The 19,343-nt window shown below is 33.6% G+C and overlaps 2 protein-coding genes and 1 pseudogene across 3 annotated transcripts; all 3 read right to left on the bottom strand.

The window, feature by feature from the left end:
* Positions 1 to 393: 393 nt before the first annotated feature.
* Positions 394 to 4,939, bottom strand: LOC137831004 (G-type lectin S-receptor-like serine/threonine-protein kinase At4g27290). Its single transcript, XM_090297063.1, has 7 exons — positions 3,658 to 4,939; positions 3,414 to 3,518; positions 2,226 to 2,371; positions 1,913 to 2,123; positions 1,369 to 1,606; positions 1,140 to 1,290; positions 394 to 900 (listed from the first exon to the last, which is right to left on the bottom strand). The coding sequence occupies exons 1-7, from the start codon at positions 4,937 to 4,939 to the stop codon at positions 592 to 594; spliced, it is 2,442 nt and encodes an 813-aa protein (XP_090153189.1). The 3' UTR covers positions 394 to 591.
* Positions 4,940 to 7,956: 3,017 nt separating this feature from the next.
* Positions 7,957 to 14,228, bottom strand: LOC137810264 (putative disease resistance RPP13-like protein 1; annotated as a pseudogene).
* A 204-nt stretch (positions 14,229 to 14,432) lies between these two features.
* LOC137810308 (beta-glucosidase 12) lies at positions 14,433 to 18,680 on the bottom strand. Of its 2 annotated transcripts, XM_068611506.2 has the most exons (13): positions 18,329 to 18,680; positions 18,048 to 18,117; positions 17,766 to 17,824; positions 17,600 to 17,675; positions 17,382 to 17,459; positions 17,196 to 17,283; positions 16,851 to 17,106; positions 16,612 to 16,727; positions 15,954 to 16,171; positions 15,329 to 15,360; positions 15,128 to 15,230; positions 14,888 to 14,996; positions 14,433 to 14,788 (listed from the first exon to the last, which is right to left on the bottom strand). In XM_068611506.2, exons 1-13 carry the CDS (start codon positions 18,515 to 18,517, stop codon positions 14,602 to 14,604), a joined length of 1,581 nt encoding a protein of 526 aa, XP_068467607.1. In that variant the 5' UTR covers positions 18,518 to 18,680; the 3' UTR covers positions 14,433 to 14,601. The 2 variants fall into 2 exon arrangements, with proteins under 2 accessions (XP_068467607.1, XP_068467614.1); XM_068611513.2 differs by lacking the exon at positions 18,329 to 18,680 and having other exon boundaries at positions 17,766 to 17,875; positions 18,048 to 18,123.
* Between the last annotated feature and the right edge of the window lie 663 nt (positions 18,681 to 19,343).

Raw genomic sequence — 19,343 nt, 5'->3', positions numbered from 1 at the left:
GCTCAACCAAAAGCCTTGGATCTTTCTAACACTGGTTATACTGTTTATTCATTTGTTTTAGGTCACTATTGGAAATGGTGAAGCAGGATGGGAAGAGTGTATTTATTGATAGGTGCAATCTTAACATAGAACAGCGGTCAGAATTTAAAAGCTTGATGGTGGACTCCAAATAGATGTCCTTGCAGTTGTACTTGATCTTCCTGCTAAGCTTTGTATTTCTGGATCAGTCAAACAAACTGGCCATGAAGGAAATTTATAGGGTGGAAAAGCTGCTTCAGTTGTGAATAGAATGCTTCAACATAAACAACTTCCCAAATTAAGTGAAGGCTTTAAGATAAGGAAACACTTTCCTCAATTTGGTATAATGAAGTTCCTCTAGTTATTGTTGCACCAGTAGTAGACTAACATGGAATTTATGCTATCAATATCAGTTTTTCTGCCCATAGAAGAAAGTAATATCATTTTAAAACCTTTGATGAATTTTATACGTAATTATCTAAACAGGTTTTGAAACAATAATCCTTTGGGAATGAAGGTACTTGCAAAGCAAATTGTGGGTCCATGCAATATGTTCAGCTGACTCCATAACTTTCACCGGCCATTTACTGAGGTAATGGTTAATTCAGTATTTGAAGTCTTTTGGTTTAGATTTGAGCTCAATTTTCCTTGGTTCGAAATCCTTCTTGTTGGAAAGAAACCAGGCTCTTTTGGCTCAACCAGTTCCATCTCACTCCCTAACATTTGAATAACCGAGCTCATGGTTGGCCTATCATCCGGGTATTGTTGCACGCACAAGAGACTAACATGGGTGCATCGCAGTACTTCTGAGACAACACACGAGTCTTTTATGCTTGAGTCAATCAACTGTGAAACATTTTGCTCTTTCCAAAGTGTCCATGCCTGAAACAATGAAAGAGAAAAAAGTTATTCATGTTCAAACTTACAATAACCAACAAGTTCTTGGTATCTGTGGTACTACACTTGCTTCTTTTAAATAAAGTCTCAAATTGTCTTGTGGAAGAAAGGGAAGAACTCACCTAAGATTATCAATCAATTTCTTAATGGAGATTAGTTATCGATGAAACGGGTTTCGTGACAAAAAATTCCACCATAGATAAATAATAAGTTTGAGTGCTTACATAACCAACAAGGTTCAGAGTTTGGTTTCCATGACAAAGAGCTCTATTTTTGTTGCCACATATAATCTCCAACAACAAAATACCAAAGCTGAAAACGTCTGATTTGATTGAATATAGTCCATCAACTGCATATTCTGGGGCCATGTATCCACTGCAGCAAAAATTTAGATTAAAAAAATCATACCTAAACAAGTGTGGTGTAGTGTAGTATAGTTAGACAAACACTCACTAAGTCCCAACAACTTTATTTGTGTTTCCTTCTATTTGGTCTCCTCCAAAAGCCTTGGCCATTCCAAAATCTGATATTTTTGGATTTAACTTTTGGTCAAGTAAAATATTACTTGCTTTGAGATCTCTATGAATAATCCTCAACTGGGAATCTTGATGTAGATACAAAAGGCCCCTGGCAATCCCAAATATTATGTGCAGACGTTGGGGCCATTCCAGCAATTTAGCTTTTATTTTATCTGTTTTTTTATTCCACAAACATATGTTGTTCAACATTAGATAGCTGCAAAAATATGACTGATGGGGCTGTTCAGTAAATTTATTTGTAACCACTTCTAGAAGAAGAAATTATGAAAAAAAAGGTATCTAAAACTAACTTATACAAGTTCAAATATAATTTTTGAGAAGTTAAATGAGAGAAATTCTATAAATTAGTTTTTACATGTAGTAATTTTAAAGTAGATTTTTTTTTTCTCTCCAAAAAGTGCTTGTGTGAAAGTTTACCTAAAAAGAATTCAATCCTAAGCATTCCTCATATTACATACCAAAAAGAAAGGTGTCTAGGCTGCCATTAACCATGTATTCATATACTAGTAACTTTTCTTGTCCTTGAAAGCAACAACCAAGGAGCTTTACAAGATTTCGGTGTTGAAGCTTTGCAATCACATTCACTTCTGTCATGAACTCAGTTATTCCTTGTCCTGAGCTACTTGAAAGTCTCTTGACAGCAATTTCTCGATCACCCACTAATTTTCCCTGCATAATTGCATTCATTTAATTTCAGAAGATGTTTTCATAACAATACATTTCTGGACTCTAGTTGTTTCTTTTCTGTTAAGTGCTTAAATATTGAATTACCTTATATACAGGTCCAAAACCACCTTGTCCGATCTTATTATTCAATGAGAAATTGTTAGTGGCGGTTGTGATTGATAAAAGATCAAACAAAGTCACATCCAGAACATGTAGCTGCCTTTCAATGTTCTCTTTTGTCTTTGACTTATCTGCAAAAGGAAGAAAAGAATAAACCATTCAATAATATTATGAAACATGGAGGGATTGGAACTGATTTAAATAGATAACTTTGTAATGTTCAATAAGGGAAGGGCACAAAATGTATTGTTGAACTCATTTTCTTTAATTTTTAGCAAGTTGAAAATCCCATCATAACAAGCTACAGGCCTCATTGCCAGTTATATATATATATATGAGAAGAGATATGTTAATATTAGTCACAAAGATATAGCAGCAATGTTTAGGACTATGTATATGTTAGGACACAAAATAAGGATAGGACTTGTAAGGAATAAAGGGTAAGATAGCGGTTAGTGATTTGTAAAGTAGTGGTTAGTGTGGTTAGTGGTCTTTAAATAAAAATCAACCGGTTTGGTGAAGGGGGTTATGTTTTGTGTATTCAGTTTGGTAGACAGGGAAATCCTGTGTAAAAGGAATAATATTTTTCTTTGTGGGTGTTCTGAATGTAAAGTGCAGAATCGATAATACAGAGAATTATTCAGTAGATTTTGGTGTTCTTGGCTTATCTTTGGTGTGTTTTTCTTGTTTCGTAACAGTATATGACAAAATGCAAAATAAAAAGTTTCCCAATAATCGCACCAACTGTGGTAGCTATTAGCTTTAGTTGTGTCTATGATGGGGCAGAGGTCTTCATGGTTAATTTTGATCAAACACATAAATAATCAGTGGCTGCAATAATTATTGACAAATCAAGTAATGAGGGATCTAGCTCATCCACATAACTGTCATAACTATTTTCTGCTTTTGACTTCTCTAAGAAAAGAAAACATGATAATTTTGTCATTGTTTTTATGTTCAATTCATTAAACTCTACTACCATGAAATTTGTCAAAGAGACACTGAATAGAACCCTGCTATAAGGTAAGTTAACCAAGATTTCAGAGAATGCTCAATAAGACCAATAACAGCACTTGTCAAGCGAATGGACAAATAGCAGAATTTCCATTAAGAATATAATATAGAACTATTCACTTATAATTTTTATAAATGTGAAGAGAAGAATAATTTTACCTGTAGTGTTCCTTCTGTAGACAAAATAAACAGAGAGCATCACTCCAATAGTTGCAGCAATGGAGATTACAAATACCATTGTAGAGTTCTTGTGCCTGATAGACTCTTCACGGTTGAATTGGATAAAATAAAACAACATTAGTTCAATTCCATATATATGAAGGACCAAGCTTAAACTCTCTATCACAAGATTGAAATTCGGAAGAGAGAAATAATAGAAAGATCAAACTGCAAAAGTATTTACCTAATTTTGAAGGATTCAACCTTATATATAGGCGCTGCCCCATTTCTGGATTTGAATACAGTTTGATGTCAAATAAATCACCAAACCACATGACACAGCCACTGCCTGCTCCACTTATATCTGAATTGGTATATGCCATGCATGAACAATTATTCAAGCACTTGGTTCTGCATTGTTTTAAATCAATAGTCTCATCCACAAACGTATATTCAGTATCCGGCACTTTCAAGCCATCCATGAAGAAAAAACCATCACCCAACTTGTCCTTGCAGCTAATTGGATGTTTGAGGACACATCCTTGGGACCATTCCATTGAGTTCCATTTCTCAGGAGACTTAGGCTTGAACCCTTTTAAGCAATCACACATTTCTAATGCAGAAGTGGTGCAATAAGTATTGGCTCCACAAACTCCATAATGATCACAGTAGTCTTTTGGGATTGTTGAATACAAAGTCCATGATTTCTCCGACCATATATAAAGTTGACGCTCTTGAGTAGTTTGGTTCAGTTCCACTTTTTTAACTAAACTAGTTTTCTTGAAGCTCCATCTGAAATAAACCTCTTCCTGGTTGGAGACAAACTCATAATGGTAAATGGTGTTAAGTGGCCTTCCACTGAAACGCAAACCATTCCATGGCCCATATCTATAGTGCTTTTTTGGTCCCTTCATCATATACATCTCAGGATAAGGATGCAGAACAATGCCCCAAGATAAGTCTCCGGGTTTCGGATCATCATATCTTTTCCAAGCTGTCAGAAAAATACTGAGATTTCTTTTGAGGTCCCATCCAAGCTTCATTCCAGGCAGCAATGTATTAGATGGATGATCAAAGCTTTGCCACAGATATGCCTCTGCCTTTGCTTCATTCTCATCTCTTATCACAAGATTTCCAGAGTCCAAGAGTTCTACCACTGGATTCTGTGCCTTTTCTTCAGAACCTGTGCACCAAACAACCGAGTTGTTTTGTGTGAGGACCAAATTGCCAGAACTGTTTAGTCTCAAGATGGCAGAAGAGTCCTTGGTTGGGATGGCACTGTTTGCAACCCATACTATGTTTTGTAGAGGGATATTCTTGTACCAGATTCCGAGGTAGATTTTGTTGGGATTCCCAAGGTTGAAGAAACCGAGTTCAAATATTCCACGTGGGGAAACTAAGGTCTGTCTGTAACTGAGGGACTGTGATTGTGCAAGGGATGAAGTCTCCGCTGCTGTGAAGACTGTTTCAGAAGGGAAAAACAGTATATGAACTATGCAACTCATTAGAAAAAGAATAAAGTCCATTGAGTACTAAGCTTGAGAGTTATAGAGCTTAAAACAGCCTTGTGGAGAACTAAGAAAACTGAAACCACTCAAAAATTTTAGAGGGGATAAACAATTTTGGTGCTATTCTCTGACTCTTCATAAAAACCATTATGGTATCATCAGTGCTGAGACTAGCACAATTTTCATTGAAGATGATGATTGTTTTATAACTGCGATTACAAGAAGCCAGAGGTTGGCACTCAGCATCAGAAGAAACGGTCAAGTTTCACAAAAATCTCTTTGTCCTTTGATAGTCTTTAATTGGACTATCATTTTCCCTTTTTAAGAGTATTTTTTTCTTTTAAAGTAAATGTGAATGTAAAGTTCCATCTAATACAAATGAAAGAAAAAAAAACTAAACTTAATACCTTTTTCAAGATTAAGAGTACTCATTTTCATATGATGGCAGATGATTGTTGTTGCTTGAAATGTCAACTAACTGAGATGTCAAGTTGCATAGTTATGCCAAATATGAAAGCTATAAAAAAAAAAAATTAAGTGTACTCATTCATATGAATAACTCAGTAATTCATTAATAATGATTTCTCAGACACTTAATTTTTTCCATGAAACCATTAGTTGTTCAAAATATCAAATTACTTTCTTTCCAAGAGCATTGGACACGTCCAAACTAGTCAACAAGTTATGTCAATTGAGTATAGACCAATAGAAATGATAGCTTTTGAGTGAAGAGGAAAAGTTATAGTGAAACAAAGATAAATTATTTTTTCTAATGGATTGTAATTTATGCTTTCCTTTTGTCAATAGACTAATAAATCTTAAAGGTCTTGGCTTGGACATGGGGGAAGATCTTTCAACACTTGTTAAACCTCATTTTCTTTTGAGTAACCAATGCGCCAAGCCTCTCTCTTTGACCTGTTGGGATTTTTGAAAGACTTGCCCATACATATCTATAGAGGACACATTTTACATTGCTCTTTAAGAGAATCTTACTATGATTTGTTTTATTCATAACTAAACCTGAAAATAAAATAAAATAAAATAAAAAGTATTAGGCAAATGCAATATATACATTATAATGCATGTGAACAAAGTTGGAATATGAACTCTCTAAGTACATTCTAAACACTTAAATCATCTATTATGAAGACCATATACTTAGATCTTGTAATTTATTTCACACATTGAATTTTTTTCAGCACAAATTGAGAAATTTATCTCTCACTCTAGTATTTAAAATATTTTTAATATATGTTCCTTTATCTATTGATTAATTGAAATTAGAGGCTGTTTCAAAATTCTTATTACTATTTTGTTTAGGGAGTGAGTCATGTCTTATGTGTTATGAGTACACATAGAACTTTTAACCAATATATCAAAGAAGAAGTTGTTGGTTTTTTATTTTACAATTCAATTACATCTTTAATATTCTTTATACTATATTTGTTTTTACATATTTATTGTTGACGAGGAATGAAAGATCCTAACATTGTGCATTTGTTTCTATCGATGGTTGCGGATACGCAAGGAAAGAAAGGTGTTAAGGGTAAGTATGTTGGCATCATATGGACGAGATGAAAAAAAGGAAAAGATAATTGGCTTTAGTTTAGGTGACCAAACCTAAAATGCCATTACAATCCACCTTATCACACCTTATTCTTTACTATAGCAAAACTTTGATGCTTCAGAATATTCATTCCAATCTGAAAGTTAAGTTCAGAGATTGATTTGCTTTTGACAAGTTTGTGATTTTTGTCAAACATCTTAAGGCAATTATCGTCCATTGTCATGACAAATCCTTTATGCAGCAGTTGGCCTAAACTCAACAGGTTTGTCTTTATGTCAGGCACATATACAACAAGCCCTTCAAGTATACAAGTACATTTAGGAGCTAAAATCCAAGCACGTACACGTAGAAGTTTCATGAAAATTCTTAAGAAACATCATCACTAATATATATTCAGATTTTCAATGTGAGCAATCTTTTCCCAGTCTTCCCCTCCTTTCTGATAACCCTTTGAGCAAAGGGCAGTTGCCCCGAATTGAAAAATGTGAAATTAATTTGGGAAGATCCTCCTCGAGTATGCCTTGCAGACCCTTGTAGTCCAGTTTTTTAAGATTTGGACAATCAGAGATGGCTAGAGAAGTAAGAGAGAGTGGAAGCAAACCTTCTTCAGGAAAATATTCTGCATCCACTTTCACAATCAATCATTTTTGTGTGATTGATGAGTTTGTTTTTCCATCTGGAAAGTGAGTTTGATATATATACATACTAGTTTGAATCACACTTCCTGAATTAAGCAAGCATAACATTGCCTTAAACAAGTGTCATTATGCAGGCTGTTTACTGTTTACTGCAACATTTGAATGCTTAGATATTACATGTACCAAATGAACTTTGGAGAATGAATTAAAGTAGAAAGATTGGTACAATATGTTTGAAGGAAATATAGTGTCATTCTAAGTTACTTTGAAATGAATTTTGAGTTCCCTCTTTCTCTGTTTTGGAGGCAATTAGGTAAGGTTGCGTCTACTCTGCTGTTGTCTCTAATTTAAACAACACAGGATACTTAAGATTCAAAAAAGTTGAGTAATCCATTACTTTATTAAGCATATAAATGTGATAGGCTAATGTCATATATTAAGCATCTAATACTTTACTGATACAGTGGCTGAATTTTACCTTTGATTAATTAATTATCATAAAACAAATAAATATTCGATAATTTAAAATTTAAATTTCATATAATAGTATTATGATAATTGCTATACAATCATAATATTCTTTTAATAGTATTCGATACCTGTGTTTTTTCTTTTAATATTCTTTTACCTCTTTCTATCCTTTGCATTCTTCTTTTCATTAATTTTTTTTAAATTTCCATACATTCTTAATCATGAAAAAAAAATGTTTTTATTATATAATTATGACAATTAATAAAAAAAAATTATTATTTTATGCATACTTTATAACTGTTTTTTACAACACATATATTTATTATCTTTGGCATCCTCATTTTTGTCTGAATTAAGTTTTTAGTTTTGATGATTTACAGGAAACTACCTAGGAGTAGTTGCAATAAAAAGTTGAAAGCATTTTGTACTAGTAATTGTAATGTTAAAAGGAAAAGGAATGAATTGTTAGAAGGTATTTGCAGGAGGAAAGTAGTTTATACACATTCTAAACAAAAACAAATATTACTAACCCACCAAATGCATCACTATTCATCACTATCGGAAACATCCTTGATACAATCATCGATAATCTTTTTTCAGTCTTCGCCTCCATCTTTTTGGCAACTCGTTTGCAGCAAAGGACAATCACTAATATCAAGTTCTGAAATTGATTTGGGAAGACCCTCTTCCGGTAAGCGTTGGAGATTGGGGCAGTTCTTAAGATACAAAATCTGAAGGGATGAGAGTTGATGGAGACCCTTGGAGTCCAGTTTTTCTAGATTTGGACAATCAGAGATGCTTAGATAAGTAAGAGAGAGTGGAAGCAAACCTTCATTAGGAAAACATTTTGCATCTACTTTTTTAATCCACAACCATTCCAAAGAAGAACTGTCTGTGAAAGCTCCTTTCAGTGAGCCAACAAGTCTAGAGCAATTACTGATTGTCAGATTCTTGAGATTTGATGGTAAACCTCCGCCAGGGAAGGACTTAAGTCTTGGACAATCTTTTATTTCTAAAGTTTGGAGATTTTGTGGGAAACCTTCGTCAGAGAACGACTCAAGTACTGAACAACCTTTTATTGTCAGAGTTTGGAGATTTAATGGGAGACTTCTGTGAGGGAACAACTTAAGTCTTGGACAATCTTTTATTGTTATAGTCTGGAGATTTGATGACAAACCTTCGCCAGGGAATGACTCAGGTACTAAACAACCTTCAATTTTCAAAGTCTGGAGATTTGATGGGAAATCTCTGTCAGGTAACGGCTTAAGTTTTGGACAATCTTCTATTACTAAAGTCTGGAGATTTGATGACCAACCTTCATCAGGAAATGACTCAAGTACTAAACAACCTTGTATTGTCAGAGTTTGGAGATTTGATGGGAGACCTCTGTCAGGGAACGACTTAAGTCTTGGACAATGTTCTATTACTAAAGTCTGGAGATTTGATGGCAAACCTTCATCAAGAAATGACTCAAGTACTAAACAACCTTGTATTTTCAGAGTTTGGAGATTTGATGAGAAACCTCTGTCAGAGAACGACTTAAGTTTTGGACAATCTTCTATTACTAAAGTCTGGAGATTTGATGGCCAACCTTCATTAGGAAATGACTCAAGTACTAAACAACCTTGTATTGTCAGATTTTGGAGATTTGATGGCAAACCTCCGTCAGGGAACGCCTGTAGTCCTGGACATTGTCTTATGGATAACTCCCTCAGAGATGGAAGCAGCAAATGCATGCTTCCAGGCAATGATTCAAATTTAGGACAAGAATTGAGTGTCAGCTCTTCTAGATGATTATGGATGAGACTTTGTGAAATCATCTCTAGATTACCAATCTTACTGAGATTAAGCATCTTGAGTGTTGGGCACAAATCCAGTGGAAAACTTCGTAGAGAGAGCCAATCATCATAGATAGAATCCACTGTGAGCCTTTTCATTGGACCCCACTCTAACTGCAGCTCTCCCTAGTGATATAGTTCTAAATCTAGAGCCCTAGGAGCAGAAGTCTGAAGTTGTGGGCAGTATATAATTCGTAGTGTTTCCAAAGGATTAAGTTGCTCTGGTAGCTGTCCTTTCAACTTCTTACAATATGCTATGTGCAGCCTTCGCAGACGTGGAAAAGCACCCACAGCTTGGCAGTCCCACTTTTCCCATCGACTCAGAAATAAGAAGTCCAATGTTTCAAGGGATTTAAATGAACAAGAGTTGCTACCATAAAAATCACCATCAATTGTCATTATCCCATCAAGGTTTCTAATCCTCAAGAACTTCAGAAATGGCAAAAGTCCAAGGGGAGGTAAACGTTCACAAGATTTACATTCTTCCAACACTACGGACGTCATATTCCACAGTGAATTTTCTAGTAACCAATTTGGAAATCGTTTCCCACCATACCTACAGATTGACAACTTCTTTAAGTTTTTGGAAGGTTGCAGATTCTCAATTACCTCTTCTTCCTTTTTGGAATCATTAGAGTTCCGATCATTTGAATCATTAGAATTCTGATCAGACTCCCATGCCAACTTCAGCGCCACAAGGTGTGTTTTATTCTGCAAATCTGCTTCTAATGCATCCAGGGAATTCTCAACATTCTGCAGCCCCTGAATTATTAGACTTCCCTCAAGGTTGAGCTCTCCTAGCCGTTGAATACCCAACTCCCTATCATGGCCAACATTAAAGGAACCCATTACTATTTTAAGATTCTTCAGTTTCCCCAAATACGGTGGCACCTTCGTCACTTTAGTTCCTTTAAACTCAAGGCGACACAAATTGGTGAGTAAATACAAATTTGAAGGCAACTGCTTCAAAACTTTACAATAGTTCAACTTCAGTATTTGCAAGTGGGAGAGTAAACATATCTTTTCATTTAGTCTTTTTATGTCAGTATTGGATAGGTCTAAGGAACGAAGATGCTCAAGATTGGCAACAGAGTCAGGTAACCATTGAAGGTCAGAACAATGAGACAGAGATAAGATTCGTATGAACTTAAACTTGGAGAACAATTCATGTATCGACATTTTGAAACCCCCAAAGAAACTATGTATCGACACAAATGTACGTAAGCTTTCTGCATTACATAAAGTTCCAAACCTATCAGAACCTCGGGAGTAACCAAATGAAAAATGACGAGTTACTTTCTACATCTTTTCTGTTTGATCAAGTTCGCACGTGAAGTATAGGCCTCCACCGACATATTTTGCCAAATCATGTAGAAGGTCATGCATGAAAAATACTTCTTTATATTCATGTGATTTTTCATGTGATTGTTGGAAAAAGGACCTTGATAGTAGATCATTGAAGTATTGTTGGCAAACTTCTTCTGGAGTCCTATGTTGACGACAATGATTTTCAGTCATCCACAACTGAATCAAATCTTCCTTTACAAACTCATAATCCTTGGGGAATAGGGCGCAGTAAGCAAAGCATACCTTGAGATGGGAAGGAAGGTGAATATAGCTCAATGCTAAAGCGGGAATAATATCACAACGCTCTTTTGAAAATTCCCATATTTCGCTTTGGAATACAGTTTGCCACTCTGAAACATACGATTTGTTATATAACATGCTTCCCATTGCTTTTAAGGCAAGAGGTAGTCCTTTACATTTTTTAACAATCTTCATGCCAATCTCCCTGCACTCTTGATTGGGTTGAGTATCATCATCTCGGAATGCGTGTTTAGCAAACAACTTCCAACAATCATCTTCTTGTAGTTGTTCTAGGGAGTGTTCCTCAGACCGCATGGTAGAAGCAACTTCCTTACTACGTGTAGTCACTAGAATCCTACTCCCTTGGGCTCCGAAAACAAGGGGCTTTCGCACTTCCTCCCATTTAGGTTGGTTTTCGTTCCAAATGTCATCCAAAACAAGAAAAAATTTCTTCCCCGTCAATTCTTTTTTTAATCTTCTGTGAACCATCTCCAGATCTCTAGTGTCATCATCAGTGGGTTTAGTAACATGCTCAAGAATTGTTTTTGATACCTTGAAAACATCAAATTCATCTGAAACACAAACCCAAGCTTTGACATCAAATTTATTAGTTTCATCCATCCTTGGGTCATTGAATACATGTTGAGCAAGAGTGGTCTTACCCACCCCTCCCATTCCCACAATAGAAAGTATTGATAGGTTGTTGTGAGTGTCGGATGTGAGCCAGTTAAAGACAAATTGTTTGTCATGTTCTCTGCCATAGATATCAGTTTCGTTTGGCAAAGATGTAGATGATAATCTACTACCGGATCTGACCCCAACATCATCAGTCTTTTTCAAGTCTAGAATTTTGCTGCGGTTTTCAAGATCTTCTAAGACCGCAATGATTTGTTCTATCCTTGTTTCAATTTCATTTTCTTTAAAGAAACTGACAAAAGAAAATTTGAGGGAATTGAATACCTTTTTAATAGCACCCTGAGACTGAGCTTCCACTTGGCTTTTGGAGAGTGCATTATCTATTTCATCCAAGAGATCCTCTGCATCAATCACGAAGCTCTTAGATGAGAGAAGCCATTCTCTGACACGTGGATCTGTGAATTGTTTCTGTTCTGCATCATCAGTCACAACATCAAGTGCTAGGAGCTTCAGCTTCAAGTTGGTTAGCTGCTCCTTGTATTTTTTTCCACGAAATATGTCTCCAAAACGAGAAGCCAAATTGTCAATGGTGGTCTCAACGAAGGTGGAGACAAGAGCATTGGTAATGAATTCAGCAGCCATGGTAGAAAATGTGAATGGAAAAGAGTTAGTGGAGAGATATGAGTGATGATGAGAAGAGTAGTAAGAAGATGTTTTGTTATGAATGATGGTTTAGTTTAAGGTCACCACTCAACACAAACCTTCACAGCTGTTGTCCATCAATGAATGAGTAGCCATCATTTTGTTTCCATCATATTCATTAAATTCTGTTGCAATTTTCTACTCCTCTAATTTTCCTTCTAAATTCCATCCATTCTCACCAACCACATCAAAACTCATTTTTCTGTTTTTCTAAAATACTAAAACACAGAAAAAATTCCAAAAATTCCAACTATGTCCAAAAATTCTAACTATATACAATACAGTTGCATTCCTTTCTTTGGCTAGATCATCAGCGTTTTGGTCCAAATCCCAGTCTGACTTTAGATCCAAATATTTATAACTAGTATAAGTTGTTCTAACATTGTTACATGTTTTAAAATTTTGAAATACAAGAGTATTTATTAAAAGGAAGAAGAAGAAATCTTAAAACATGCATAAGGAATATGATTCAGCATATGATCTATGACATAAGCTCCTATAAGGAGACAAATGCAGAATAAAAATGGTGTAACAATGATGAGAGCTAACACAAAATACCAGCACTACCAAAACAGAGATCAGTAGTTTCCCTGCATAAATGTTGACATTCAGCATGTTCATTCTACGCACCATCATGTCAATCCAAGTCTCCTATAATTTCCATTGTTTGCTACAATCTACATATTCAAATTATTCAAGTCGGGAAAAGCAAAACATTATGCATTCTTGAGAGTTTTAAGAATGAATAAATATATTAAAAACAGAACATTCAGTAGTGCTCTAACTCTTATACAAAATATGTTCCAAAGAGGTAGTTTCTCTGTCATAGAGAACAAATTGTCTAACTAAAAAACACATTTGACATAATGACGGATATTCCAAAATTGGTGTCTAAAATTTCTAACTCTTATACAAAAGATCCTTCGGAGAGGTAGTTTATCTGTAATAGAGCATAATGATTGGATATTCCAAAATTGGTGTCCAAAACAATCCATGTATATGCATAGTACAAGCATTATGATAATTGTTCCATAGGTAAATTGTACTCCAGCATCTTTGAATATGTTTTCCTAAGCATTATAGTTGGTTCTGCTAGTCTTGAAATCTTTAACCATTCTTGAGGGTTGATACATACAAACTAGAAAAAGTTGAACCTGAATTTCTTCCCCCATTGTTAATGAACCAAAGTCCATGACAAAACTTTAATAAGGATATCAGTAGTTGTATGTCAAAAGTAGTTCTTTTCAAGACAAAAATAAGTTTCTTCAAAATTGAAGTTAGTTTGTGCACAATCAAATTTGCATAAACTTCTTTTATTAGCTGATTTGAAATTTGACTTTTAACTAGCTAAGAGAAAATTTTAACTTTTGAAAATGCTTATTGCATTATTTTTTTCTGTATAATTTTTTGTCTTGCAATTATTTATGGAAAATTTTATGCAAATAAGCTTATATTGTTTGTTTTGTCAAGGCAAATCCAAAATAACCGACAATATATCTTCCTTAAACATTAATGAACAATTTGATGATGAGTCCAAAAGCATATCTATGCATGAACTCTGAGTTCTTCTTAATAGTGTATTTCATGTTGATAATCTCATATTTTGAAAAGGTTTCTGAAAATATATATGTTCAATTCCTTTTGAAAGTTTTTCTCCAAGGGATAAAATCTTACTGCGCGTATAATAAAGTTTAAAAATGTTGAAGAACAATTTTTATCATTTCATATTTTAGAGTACATGAGATTTGTAGCCTATTTAGGAAAAAGAGCCAACAGTAGTCCTAATGAAAAAGAACTTAGAAGGGCTAATGATAAATAATAAAACCAGCCAGAATGTAATACTTGTTACTTATATCAATTAAGAAAAGAGATTTGATCTTGGAATGAACTTATAAATAAGAATTCTACATTCTTTATTTAAAAAAAATTGAGATAAAGAATATAATTTAAAACAAACAATTTATAATTTTTATAGCTTTGACTTTATTATCTCTTGTTAATATAGATTTTCGTAATATAAATTGCTGAAACCTAGAGTGTCACCCTAATCTAAATAATAATAATAATAATAATAATAATAATAATAATGTTCTTTCCCATATAAATCCATAGAAGATTCCAACTCAAAATAGACACTAACAAAACCATACTTTTACATTATTGACACATAAATTGAAGAATAGAAGTATGATGATTTGATCCGTACAAATACATTGTTGAAATTAATTTTCTTAGCAGCAATTAATGGTCATATGTATCTATTTTGCCTTGTAGGAAATCTCTAAACCAAATGGCAGATAACTTTGGATATCTTTTGAGATTATGGTAATCTACAAAGATTGTTCCAAACCTTGTAATGGACCCTAAACTCCATCCGAAGTTGTCAGTTAAAGACCATGCAAAATATCCTTTCACATTCGCGCCATTCCTAATAAAATCAAAACAAAAAAGTAATACATTATCATAATATAATTAGGAAGCTTTTTTCTGGCATTAACACATTTTGAAGATGGTGTAAAGCACTTACTCGATTGCAATTTGAAGATAATAGAGATGATCATGAAAGTAATCAACTCTTGAAGTATCTGCTAAGGCTTCTTCAAGTGATAGAGTTTCATCAATGATTTCATCTATACCTATATACACAAGTGAATAAATTGTTTCAGTATGAGAAGGAAAAACACATTATATCAATTCTCTCTCTTACTTCAATGATTTAAACATTCATAAATGAAAATTTCATGATTAAACTCAACAGCTACATTACCATTTTCAGTGATGTAGAGCAAAGGGTTGTTGTACTTTGTTTTCATATACAGCAACAGATCATGAATTCCTTTTGGACAAACATAGAACCATTTTGAAGTACTCTGCAGAATACAACTTTCCTTTTCTTTATTGAAAAACTAATTGAAATGAAGCACTGATATGTAGTTGCAGTTTCAATAAAATGTAATCACAAACTTACCACTTTACCAATAGGTATTCCATTACGCTCACCTGTTAATATTCTACATCATTCTCTACTAATAACATAAATTAACAATATAAATACTTGATTTTGATACATCAGCTGCAATTTGTGTTTGACCTCAAACATATATATAACTAAATTAAATGATGGATTAGAATAACAATGATAGTTTGAATGGTATCATATAGTTATAATGTCATTTATCGGTTTTTGTAAGAAACTGAGGCAATCATTGCCCCTTATTACTAAAATGGGGTTGTTTTTTAAAATACTACAAGGTTGGAGAAGTCGTGCAAATATGGTATGATTTTATTGTGAAGAAAATTTGAAATTGTATAAGGTGACACGACTTTTATGTAATCATTTTGAATTGAAGTCGTGTCACCTTGACATGACATCACATTGACATAACAAAAGTCATAGTATTTTTCCTACGATTTCTTCATAATAAAGTCATGTCATGTTGGCATGAATTTTCCAACCTCGTAATATTTTAAATGACGACCCATTACAGAGGTAAAAATTGTATGAGTTTCGTACAAATTCGGTCATTTATCTTCTTTCATACGTTAAAGTCTATATATAGTCAATAATGAGATAGATATTAAGGAGCACTTACTTGTAAGAATAACAAGAGAATCTGTGAGGGCGCTAGGCCTTGCTTCACTTAACTCAGGTGTATCAGAAGCATAATAAGAAGTATAGTAGTTTATTCCAATAAAATCAAAGGACCCTCTTACAAGTTTGATCTCATCAGCAGAAAACTTTGGTAATCGACTCCCTACCAGAGATTGCATGGATTTAGGGTATTCTCCAATTGTCATTGGCTCCATAAACCTACAATACAGTATTTGAATAAATTAGTTATACATATTATTAGTTTAATCCTAGCATTATAGTTGAGTAGATAATCAGTATTAATTGTAGGATTTTTCATCTGAATAACCTGTAATGGATTGGACTACTCTTTTGGTGTTCTTCATAAGTTTAGTGTTCTTATCTGACCACTATATCAAGCTTTTGTCCCTTTAATTAAACTATTTATGTCTCTGACTAATCATAAAATGAAAGTAATTTTCTCAAAGTACACACACATTCTATTACATTCCAGAGTTAAATTGTTATGAGGAAAACATAATATATCATGAGGCCTCATTGTGTGACAATATTTCAATCTTTCTCCTACAATATATTGAATTAAAATGACAAAATAATTTAGAATCACTATCATACTATAGTTGAGCTCCACATAGAATTTAGGTTCATAAAGTAGTTACCATCCGATTAAAAAATCAAGGGCTCTTTCTGCAGCAAACTGATCCAACTCTGTATCATAGAGTGGTACTATCCAATGACATGCCAGCGATATCCCTATCACACCCTTTTGAGACACCTACATACATGAAGCAAAATTTTAGTTTAGGACTTGTTTATTATGACTCTTTTATTGAATAAGGAAATCAATACACTTATTCTGATCGCATTTCAAAATACAAAATATGTAATTAAACCTTACCTGATATTTTGTCTTATAGACATTGACAGCAGCTGCATGAGCAAGTAATTGATTGTGAGTCACTATGTAGGGTTCAGTGGCTGAATCACCAGCAGTACAAGATAAGTTTTGCCAGGTTGAACATCTTCCAGGTGGGAAAGCAGCCTCAGCATACCCATATGTACTAAAGGTCCATGGTTCATTTAATGTAGTCCAATGTTTTACCCTGTCTCCAAATTCTTTAAAACAAAGTTCTGCATAATCTTTAAAATCATCCCTAGATAATGATAAAAAAGTAGATATTAGTTAGAGAATGTTCTCACAAATAATATATTTTGATTATTAGATATAAGAAATGTGAGTTACACTATATTAGGACTTAAAAAACCATCATATTCGTCTTCTAAGGCTTGAGGAAGGTCCCAATGAAAAAGGGTCGCAAAGGGTTTAAGACCTGCATTATGGATGTCAGTAAATTGAGTTACTTGTTTCAATTTCAAAACTAAATTAGAGAAAATGAAATTTAAAAAATATAGTTATCTACATATTAACCTTTATCTAACAGTTCATTAATGAGGTTGTTGTAATAGTTGATTCCTTCCTTGTTCACACCTCCGCTAACCTTTCCTTCTGAAATTAGCCAAAGAATCTAAGATTTAAATAATAGCCATCAATTTATACAATACATATTTTTTATTGCTATGATTAAGGAGTACTAATGTACAAAATTATAAGAAAGAGAAGCTCATATATAGTTTCCTGTTTCTTACTTGGAAGTATTCTGGACCAAGAGATTGAAAATCTGAAAGCATCCATGTTCATTTCCTTAATGTTTTCAACATCTTCCTGTGTTATTAGTCATGAAAAGAATTTCAAGTATGCTTTATTTTATTGCTTCACCACATATTAAGTATTAAAGGGTCCTTATTATCATACCTTATAACGATGGTATTGATCAATGCTAACATCTCCATTACTTCCGTCCAGTATTTTATCTGTCATGTTTCAAACAAAATATGCTAGAATTTGTAACTACAGACATTTCTCTGGCAGATCAAGAACATAGTAATAATTAGAAAACTCTATCAAAACTACATTACATTTTAATACAATAATATAAACTCAATAAATTACCATACACAACAAGCTATAATTGAACACACTAAAAAAAATTACAGTGAACATGGATTGTACTATAAGCAAGGAAAAAAATAAAACCTGGGTGAGTATGAGTGAATGTATCCCATATGCTTGGTCCTCTGCCACCAACATTTGCTGCACCTTCACACTAGTTTATATGGCAATTAATTAATCTCTTTCAAACTTAAAGATTATTGCAAAATTTCGACGATTTGTGAAACTTTTCCTACATACTTTTTACAGAAATTTACAAGAAATACGCTCCCTGTGAAACTTTCTCTAAAGTTTACAATATTTCAGTAGATGTTTATAAAAAAAAGTTTCAAAATATAAAAAAAGTATCACTGTTTTGGAAGAACCTGATAAGAAGATGATCCTGCCCCAAATATAAAACCTTTTGGAAAACTGCTTCTGTTGAGAGATGTACTCCTAAAATCATCAGTGGAAAAAATTGAAACTGAACCTTCAATGCAGATTGGTACTGATAGCATAAGCAGCAAAACACCAGAGAGAAGATTCCAACTCAATACCATAGCTACAATCTTCATAGTTTTTTCACTCTCATTCCAGATGTGTGCACTAATATATATACGAATTTAACTAATGAAGTCTATTGCAAATATAATATATATTAAAACTAAATTTTATTTTTATACAAAATCCACCACCTGTATTTGCAAATAAATAATGGAGAAATCTGATTTGAAAATCAAGATAAAAGAAAGGAAAGATAACCATAATCATAATCATAATTATAAGGAAAGATTTGTTTTAATGGAAGAAGTTAAAGGAAACCAACTAAAATCTTAACATATTTTTAAATAAAATATAATAAAAGGGTAATTTTCTATTTTCAAACTACTACTTTATATATTAGTTTTAAACATAAAGGCACTACCTAACTATGCAGAGCTGTCGACATCACCTTATCTTCAATCTGTTCTTCTATTCCAATTAACACGTTTTACTTGTTTTGCATCAGACCTGTACAATCAAAGATAAAGCAAAAATGTATAAGTTTCTCTGTTTCTATAATATTGTACAATATAATATAGGGTGTTTCTTCCTACAACATTTGGCTTCCTCCATCATTACATTTGCTTCCTACACTCCATCAGAAAGGTTAATTGACCAAATTAATTTGGAGCCTATTCTAGCGAATATTTGTTGGGTTTAGCAGGTCATCCGCTATTGGACCGTAATCGGACCACCCATAACATATATCTCCGCGCACGAGTTGGTAGCCTCGACGTGAGGGGTGTGTTGGAGATCTCACATCGACTAGAGATTAGAGTCTTTCATAGTATATAAGTGGATACAAACCTCACCTCATTGAGCCAGTTTTATGAGGTTGAGTTAGGCTTAAAGTCCACT

This window comes from Phaseolus vulgaris, chromosome 11, assembly GCF_051622355.1.
Source record: "Phaseolus vulgaris cultivar YP4 chromosome 11, ASM5162235v1, whole genome shotgun sequence".
Lineage (NCBI taxonomy): Eukaryota > Viridiplantae > Streptophyta > Magnoliopsida > Fabales > Fabaceae > Phaseolus > Phaseolus vulgaris.
Note: the sequence above shows the minus strand (reverse complement) of the source record. Positions and strands in the feature narration are given on the sequence as shown.